The sequence below is a fragment of the Asterias rubens genome, chromosome 3 (genome assembly GCF_902459465.1).
Source record: "Asterias rubens chromosome 3, eAstRub1.3, whole genome shotgun sequence".
Taxonomy (NCBI): domain Eukaryota; kingdom Metazoa; phylum Echinodermata; class Asteroidea; order Forcipulatida; family Asteriidae; genus Asterias; species Asterias rubens.
Genome location: NC_047064.1, coordinates 16,074,081 through 16,083,478, shown reverse-complemented (window position 1 = coordinate 16,083,478; position 9,398 = coordinate 16,074,081). Strand labels below are relative to the sequence as shown.

The following is a 9,398-nucleotide window of genomic DNA, read 5'->3' as shown; positions in this document are numbered from 1 at the left end:
AGCCATTTTGAAATGTTTCGTCATAATCCCCCCCGCCTTCGCCCCTCCCCCTTCTAAAGAAAACGTAACGCACATGTCAGAGAGCGCCCGCTATCGTTCAATGGTCCTAACATGTTTTTTCCAGCAGTATGTATGAAGATGAACGAACACACACAGTGTATACGCTTGAACTTGAAGATCTATTTGTGAGACTGAGGTAAACGGTTTGTGTATAATTTCTCCTGCCTGTTTTTATTGGCTGTATATATCATGTGCATTGTGTATTTAATCCTTCTTCTTGTTAGGTAATAATTTATTTAAATCAGTGTAATTTGATCTATAAGGGAGGGGGGATAAAAATAAATTCAAATTGGTGGCATTATAAAAAAATAAAACCTTGAATTTATTTCCTGGTTCTTTACTGTAGTGTAGTGTAGGCTACACCTGTCTAAGCATGGAGGAAGGAAGAGAAGGAGCTCGATCGACCCGCAAAACCGCAGAGTAACAAAAGAATACCCTGACAATGCCCCTGTCTGACCAGTGGAAAAAGATAGGAGACCTCCAGCTGGATGGCCAATTAACGAGCAGGATTAGATCTCTTTGTTACAAAACGTGCGGTATATACCGCCGCTCTGCACCGTTGCCTGCGTGTAAAGTTGAATCATTGAAGACAAGAATTGTGAATATACACGTTTTCATTTACCGTTTGTGGTGTTTCGCTGAAACATCATGGCATATTTTTACATTTTTTGTGACTTTCCGGTCAATAGCGGTGGATCAAAATTTGGGTATAGGCACACGAGGGTGGTTGGTATTCAATTGTGTTAATCGCTAAGGTGTACAGTAGCGTCCAAAAATGTTATCGCGTCTCAAAAAAGTAGTTTTTCCTCTGTTATATCCATACGACATACGACGCCAAAGTTTGGCGAAGAACCAAATGCGCACGCGCAAATTCACAAACGCCAGGTCGCCTATTGTTTGTGTAAGGTATGTGGGTGATTACGAGGTGTCGTTAAACGATGCGGTACCACGGGTTCGACTTTTGAAGTCCATTCGTTCGAGCTCCTTCTCTTCCTTCTAAGTAAATGTCTTGGTTGTTGCAATAAATGCAACTCACTCCTTCCTTGAAAGGTTAATTGAAGTTGAACTTAGTTTTATATTTAGAGCATAGACCAGCGGCTGCAGCTGGCGGCAGTAACTAGCAGTATTTCTCGCATCTCAGTGATATCTCACGCTCAATAGTCTTAGATGTTTTCCACCCAGCACTTCCACCCAGCTATTGGTCAGCCCGCGGATGATGAGAAATTTAGTTATAAATATTTTCCTCCATTTCCATGTTGTCACTTACTATTAATTTTGCTACACAAGGCTTGTTCCTCTTGCTACTATGAGTGAAAAAGTGGTTGCAGGATTCAGAAAGTTTTCCTCTCAAATGAAGAGAAATACTTTGGATTTTAGTATAATTTTGAAACAAGTCTTTTTATTTCAACCAAATCCTAGGTTTGAATTCGTCTGAACTGTAAGATTGGCAGAAGATTTCTACCAGAGGTGTGAAAACATTTTGAAAGACTCGGGTCAAGATGCCGGCGCACTATGAGTGCATGATTGGTCCATCCATCCTGAACTCTGACCTCTCTGTTTTGGCAGATGAGTGCCAGCGAGTTCTTGACAGTGGCGCCGATTACCTCCACTTGGATGTTATGGACGGGTGGGTATTGTTTGCTTCATTTTATTTATTCCCATTTTTTTCTTGGTTTAAAACTTGTTTATGAGAAATTGCCTTTCATCACATGGCCAGACCACCACTTCAAGGTGAGGGCTACCAAAGCTGCTCGGTAGTCAACCCAATCAACTGTCAACCGTTCTGGGGCTGAAACATGAGCCCCCTGTATAACTTATTGTCTTTGTTTTCTGTTCCAGACATTTTGTACCCAACCTCACCTTTGGCCATCCCGTTGTGCAGTGCTTGCGAAAGAAAATTCAAACAGCGTTCTTTGGTAAGTTTTGAGAACAATATTTTCAAGGGGGATTGTTGTCTGAAGCCCCTTAACCCTAACTTGCCTTAGCCCAAGCCTAAGCTTGAGCCTCAGCCTAGGCTTGGTCTTGTAAATAAAATCCTGGCCCAGTAAAGATTCTGAGCTACAAGCCTGCAGTCCTGTGGATTACCCCCCCCCCCCCCCCCCAAATTATAGCCCGGGAGCCGATTTCACGAAACTTTACGCCACTGCGTAAGTCCACTTGCGCAACGTTTATGGCGCAAGTCGCTCCATAAAAGTTGCGCAAGTGGACTTACGCAGTTGCGTAAAGTTTTGTGAAACCGGCTGTCGTTTATATTTCAGCATACTGGCTTGTTATAAGAGTTATTTGTTTCTTCTTCAGACATGCACATGATGGTAGCAGATCCAGAAAAGGTAATTGATTTTGTGGTTGAAACTCTTCTTAACTTTCCTATAAAAAGATTTAGTTTTTTTGCCCCGCGGTTGGCAAAGCCATCAAAGGGGCATACTGTTTCATAGTTGTGATAACGTAACCCTCCTCCCGACGCCAGAGAGTCGGGTTACATTATCGCAACTAACTATTTCAGACATGTCCTTCCAGTGTGTGGGTTTGTTGCAAAAGGACTCAAATGTCAACTCAACACTTGTTATTTGGATTGGTCATGGGTTTCCCCCAGAAGCCTGCCATTGGGTGCGTTCGTTTAGCTTCCCTGGGTCGACCCCGGTCTGCCCCGTTAAGTTCGATGAGCTTTGACGGGGCTCACCTTATTTAGCCCCCAGTACCCTGCTTGTGGAGTGGGTCACTTTGGGGTGACCTGAGGTGCATGCCGTCACCACGAGAGAGGGCGAGTGTGATCGTTCGATTAGCTCTTGTCAGGGGCTCACCCGTGTGAGCACCGCAGGGTAGACCCAGGGAAGCTAAACGATCGACCCCCATTGAACCCCTTTTGTTAAATGTTGATGTCATTGTAGCTAAAACAACAAATATTTGTTGGATTGATAACTTGAGCTGGACTTGGTTTATCAACTGCAAACCCTGTTTGTGGATGGTCTTGGGGTACCATAAAAGCCTATTGTTACCCCCCTCTGTCAAATGTCAAGGTCATTATGGCTAAAACAAAGAAATGCTGTCTGAGCAAAACCTTGACTAGGACTTGTCATATCAACTCCACACTTGGTATGTGGATTGGTCCTGGGATCCCCCACAAGCCTATTTCTTTTGGACCCTTGACCAAGTTTTATGGTTATTATGCCTAAAACAAAAGAAATGTTTTTTGAGTGATAGCTTGTAAAAGACTTGTCATATCAACTCTCATCTAAGTGTGTGGACCAGTGGCACCAGGGGTAGTTCGCAACATACCCTTGTGTTAGTGATGGAAACCACAACAACTATGAAAAGTATACCTTTGGGTTTTCTGCTAACAGTTATTTTGAGTAATTGCCAATAGTGTCCAGTGCCCTTTAAGAATTTTGTTTGATTTTTTTGTGTGTTTATTTCACAGTGGATTCAGCCGATGGCGGATGCAGGTGCCAACCAGTACACATTCCACATTGAAGCGACCGACAAACCAAAGGACGTGATCAGGCTAATCAAAGAAGCTGGCATGAAGGTCAGTTTCACTCCACTTTTAGAATGGTGGTTGACAACTCGATGCTTCTGATCCTTTCCAGGTCCTGAAAAAAAATGATCATAGTGTGCTATAGCTAAGTAGGCCTGGACAACTAGTTGGACTAGTGTCAAGGTCAAGGCTATTTATAGGTTAGTCGAGTCACGACTCTCCTTATTCAACTACTCAGTTAATTGTGCCCCCATGACTACTACAAAAATTATGTCGCTCACCACTATTCAAAACAACATAATGCACTTACAAAACAAAATCGGACATCAGTGACACAATCCTTCAATCCTTTAAGCACGAAATTAACCATATTGCGCCTGTGGCAAACAATATGCAGCACTACATCTTTGGAACTGAAAATTTGTCGCGACTAGTGTCGAACTCGCAACTATTTAAGGCGCGACTAGTCAAGTGGTGCATACCACTAAGTAGAGGTTTATAGCCAAGGAACTCCTTTTTTTTAAGCCCTAGTTTATGTTTGTGTTTCCAGGCAGGAATTGGTGTAAAGCCGAAGACACCTATCGATGTAGTCCTCCCGTATGTTGAAGAAGCAGACATGATCCTAGTCATGACCGTAGAACCAGGATTCGGCGGACAAAAGTTCATGGAAGACATGATGCCAAAGGTAGTGTATTGTATAATAATAATAATAATATTTTAACACACCTCTTGCTCGTTCTGTGTTCTGGTTGGCTGAAACACGGTCATGTGGGATGAACTATTATAGGCTAGTGATCGCGCGCGCGTGTTTTGCGGTAATAGTACCAGAACGGACACTAGTCTGTGCAAATAGTGCCCGTGGTAACAGCGCCCTCTCTTGACGTGAACCTTTAACAAACTACAAAATTCCTTTTTCTGTTCTTATTTGACTATATAAGACCGAGCTGTGTTATACAACACATATTGACTGGCATAATTCGGTAACATCCCCTGGCAGGACCACATGAGAAACTCCAACCTGTATGCTGGCTGGCCAAAGGCCACAGAGAAGATCCGTGAACGCCGACTCAAGCTCGCTGGGCACTGTGTCCGCCACTCGGAGCTTGCCGCTTGCCCAACCATCCTCTGGGAGCCCACCCAAGGCAAGGCCTTGCGTGGGAGAAGATGTCTCTCCTTTGTAGACACACTAAAACGAGACACCGGCTTGACCAGCGCTGAGGAACTTGGCTCCTGCATGCTGGACCGGAACATCTGGAGAAAAATCACTGGGCAGGCTCGAGCTTCTAGATGGCGCTCGACATGATGATTCCCCCTCGGGCCTGTGAGTGACCAGAAGAGGGGCCTATTTGTCCGGCTTTCGGCCTCGGGAAATGGGTCGCTCTTCTGGTCACTCAAAGTCCCTCGTGGAAATAGACATATACTAGTTACCTCGTTGCCAGTCAATATGTGTATAATAATAATAATAATATAGATTTCTTGTATAGCGCTTAGTGATGCTCAAGGAGCGTGTATATTCAATATTTTCCTGCAAGGTGTGTGGTTACACTTGAAGTATGAGACCTACTTCTTTCAAATAGCACCATGTAATGGTTTACAAGGTGCTGTGGCGCAATATGCTGCCAATCAAACCAGGAACACCGGGTCAAACCCCTTCTATTTTCAATAATGTGCAGGTTTTTTTTTGCTTGCATTACAAAACACACAAGACCAACGGCTTTACACCCTGTCTGAAGGACATCGTGGTTTAATAAGTGTCGTTCTTAATAGGAACACAGTTTTCACAACTGGGACTCGAACCCACACTCTGCTGATCAGAAACATTGGTTCTCGAGTCCAGTGCTCTTAAAGACACTGGACACCTTTGGTTATTGTCAAAGACCAGTCTATCTCAGCATATAATGCATAAAATAGCAAACTTGTGAAAATCTGGGCTCAATCGGTCGTCGAAGTTGCGACGTAATAATGAAAGAAAAAACACCCTTGCCACGCGAAGTTGTGTGCTTTCAGATGCTTGATTTCGAGACGTCAAATTCTTAATCTGAGGTCTCGATATCAAATTCGTGGAAAAATACTTCTACATCACTTCACAGGGAGCCGTTTCTCACAATGTTTTATACTATCAACCTCTCCCCATTACTCGTTACCAAGTAAGGTTTAATGCTAAAAATTATTTTGAGTAATTACCAATAGTGTCCACTGCCTTTAACCGCCAGGCTGGTTGATTGATTATGAGCAGCCCTAAAGCTTACCCCCAAAATCGAACCTGGAAGGCCAGGGAGGTCCGAGCCTTTTGTTGCCCCTAGTCTTGACCTTGGTGCCCCTTAAAAAGTATCATGAAAACTTTAAGATTTTCTAATGAAAGTGCCCTTTTAAAAAATGTAAAATCATGGCCTTGCCCTCTCCAAGATGAAATCCCAGGCCTGCCGAAACACCATTGAATGGTTAGCATAAACTTGTTGTTGGATTGTTTATGGGTGTGTTCGATTAGCTTCCCCAGGTCGACCCCGGTTTGTGGCGTTTTTTTTTTTCCAGGATGAACGTGTGCAGATAATTACCCATGTTCGTTCTGGAAAAGAAAACCGCCACACACCAGGGTCGACCCAGGGAAGCTTTACGAACGCACACTATAATATTAACTGCACCTCATACATATTCATGATTGAAGCCCATACTGTCATTGGTCCACTTACCATCACTTGCCAGGTTACATATCCGCTGTTTCCAACTATAAAGTTCAGAACTTTGAAACCTTTACACTTTTCCTTTTCACATTGGATTTGTTGTTTGTTTCCACTGATTAGGTTGAGAAGCTGCGCAGCATGTACCAGTCTCTAGACATCGAGGTGGACGGTGGCGTGGGACCTGCCACTATCGACATGGCGGCTAAGGTCAGTATTTTAATTACTTTATTTTATTTTTACAAGATTTTGGTACTTTTTGTAACACAAAACACAATATCCACAGATTTACATTAAACTTACACAGATAATGCTAGTAGAAGGTCTCTTAAAATATCACTTTTACATGCATTTTACATGCTAAAAAACTTTTGTGACTTGTTTTACTAATTTTTGAAAAACTAAAGCACCTCAGCAAGTAATATTTTGAGGGAACTCTCTACCATCATAAATCTTCAAACCGTGTAAGCTTGAAGTAAATCTGTGGACATTGTGTTTTGTACCAAGACCCTTTAACACGCATGATATATGAAGACTTAAACTTGTGTTTGTGGAAGAAAAGTTGTTACTCGCATTTTGCAAGTACAAATCAAAGGGAACGTTGGTGCACTCTGTGGGAACCACTTTGTATTGCGAGTTCATCTCCTGAGAGGATTGACACTGCTTTTGGTTTTCTTGTAGGCGGGGGCAAACATGATCGTATCAGGCAGCGCTATTATGAAGAGTGACAACCAACGACAGGTCATTAACACGCTACGGACGTCGGTTAACGAGCACATACAACGGGCAAACCTCAACAGATAATTATGATTTTTTTTGTCTTAAATATTATATATTTTTGGGGGGGCTTGTCAAAGTTTATTTTGTGATACTATGCCTGTAGGCCACGGAGGGCACGGAGGGCATGGCCTCTGTTGCCCCTGATCTTGTCGAAAAGTTTCCCATCGACTTAAAGACTTTCAAATGGAAGTGCCTTTCTCAAAATGAAAAAGGCCTTGCCCTTTTGACATGCATGTTCAAAGATGAAACTCTAGGCCTGATACTAGTGGCCGCCCGTGTCATGACGACAGCCTCCCCCCTCCCCCCCCCCCTCCCAATTTAATTTGACTCTGGAAGAGTAATTCATTTGCAACTTGTACTGTCTAATCAACATGCTTCCAATAAATCCTGTTTTGTACTGAAATCAATAACAAACGTTAATTGTCGGGGGTTTGTGATGGGTTCTATACTTGCTGATTTGATTGCTGGGTTTTTACACCCCTAGTGTATTTTCTTAACCTTTACGAAAACAGCGGGACATGTTGCCTTGGATTGGGCGATTTGGTCTATAAAATGCCTCATTAGAAAGATGTTTTTAAAGTAGAATAATGATCCACACAAATATGCCTCAAAAATGCACCTGTTTGTTTTCCGTGTACATGTACGTTATGAACTAACACTGCTCGCTAATTTGTGGAGTAAAATTGCTGCCTCCACAAGTTGGTCCACCATGTTAGTGCGCAATATCTAATCACACGCATTTTATAACTAATGGTTTCAAATGCTTTTCATTAACCATCTCGCCCGATCCAAGGCAGCGTGTCCCTTAGTTTAACCAACCCTAATACACTACCGTTTAAATCATCAGTGGGTTTTTTTCTCGGAACATTAGGGTTGTCTGAAATAGGGGTGCCGGAATGTAGAATGCAAGCAAAATAAAGCAGTTAGTGAATGGCCTGAAGTTCATAATCATTGAGCTTTCAAATGGTTCTGTTTATAGTATTTTTGTAAACTTACCGATTCTATATTTGGAGTTTAACTCATTGAAATGTAGTTATAATAATGTTGTAGAGCTGTTCAAAAACATTTTACATAAAGTTTTGTTTCTTTAGTCGTGTGTTCTAAGATTTTTTCCCCCATTTTTTTTCCATACATGTTTGGTGGCCTTTAAGGGCCATTGAACATGGCCGTCAATATCAGGACAACAAAACAACATAGCCTTTTAGGATGTCTATGTGAAATAAATGAGGTTTTGAACCAAATTAAATTGAATTGAAATAATATGATAAGCAATGTTAAACCTTTTGATTTTTGTTATAGTGCAAAAGAAGTGTTAGCCTACCAAAGGTGTTGTTTTTAGAGAAAATGAAAATAAGAAATGGGAATAAAATATCTTGTCCATAGATTAAACCTTCAGTTAGTTTGAAACAAACCAAATAAATAAATAAAGGGCATTTATAAATACCTGAACAGTTTGTCTTATTGTTTTTATTTATTTATCACATCTTGACACTAGTCACTCCCAGAAATCGACAGCAGGCAGCTAATGCAAAGCACATTGATACAGTTAATATAAAATGCACTTTAACTAACTTGACCAAGTTATTTAGATATTCATGGAAATTGCCTTCAATAGATAATTCAATTTTAAAATTAAGAATGTCAAATAATCCCCATTAAAAAGAACACCAGTATTTCACAGCATTATTGCAAATTGAAACAAAAACTCTTACATCTGACATGTGCAATGCACAAAATACATGTGACATACAGATTGTTTGTGCATTGCTAATGGACTTTAAAATTCATTGTGATACTTAACCATAACTGTTTTGGCCTTCCGATGGGACATTAATCCGTAGATTATGTTTACTAAGTAGTGCATGTAAAAGAACACACCAACACGGAAGAGGGGTTAACCCTTGTGTTTCTTGATCACATTGCAAGCACCCTTGTTAAAGCCATTGGACCCTTTCGGTAAACAGTATTGTCCAAGGCCCACACTTCGTGTATCACAACGTCTATATAAAATAACAAACCTGTGAAAATTTAGGCTCAATCGCCGTGTCATGACATGTGTTTAAAATAAATCCGTAATTCTCGCTATCGAGAATTGATATTTTTTTACTGTTTTCTCAAAAAGTAAAGCATTTCATGGAATAATATTTCAAGAGAAGTCTTTCACCACTACATTGTACCTTCTGTAAACCCTGTAAGTTATTTGTAAATCTGTGAACTTATATTTGTTTGTCTGTACCGAAAGGGTCCACTGGCTTTAATGTTAATATGTTTCCTCAGGCTTAAAAGCTAGAGTGATTACATAGGTTCACTTACATTAGGCATCCTTGGTTTACTTATATATGTACCAGAAATGTATACACAAATAACAGAGATGCCAACATTGAATTTTAAAAAAGAGTAGCATC

At 41.2% G+C, this 9,398-nt stretch overlaps 1 protein-coding gene across 2 annotated transcripts; it reads left to right on the top strand.

Moving 5' to 3' along the window:
* Positions 1-160: 160 nt before the first annotated feature.
* LOC117288183 (ribulose-phosphate 3-epimerase-like) lies at positions 161-8,442 on the top strand. Of its 2 annotated transcripts, none has more exons than XM_033768922.1 (8): positions 161-196; positions 1,504-1,687; positions 1,900-1,976; positions 2,359-2,390; positions 3,479-3,586; positions 4,086-4,220; positions 6,337-6,423; positions 6,895-8,442. In XM_033768922.1, exons 2-8 carry the CDS (start codon positions 1,560-1,562, stop codon positions 7,015-7,017), a joined length of 690 nt encoding a protein of 229 aa, XP_033624813.1. In that variant the 5' UTR covers positions 161-196; positions 1,504-1,559; the 3' UTR covers positions 7,018-8,442. The 2 variants fall into 2 exon arrangements, with proteins under 2 accessions (XP_033624813.1, XP_033624812.1); XM_033768921.1 differs by having other exon boundaries at positions 1,480-1,687.
* The last annotated feature ends 956 nt before the right edge of the window (positions 8,443-9,398 follow it).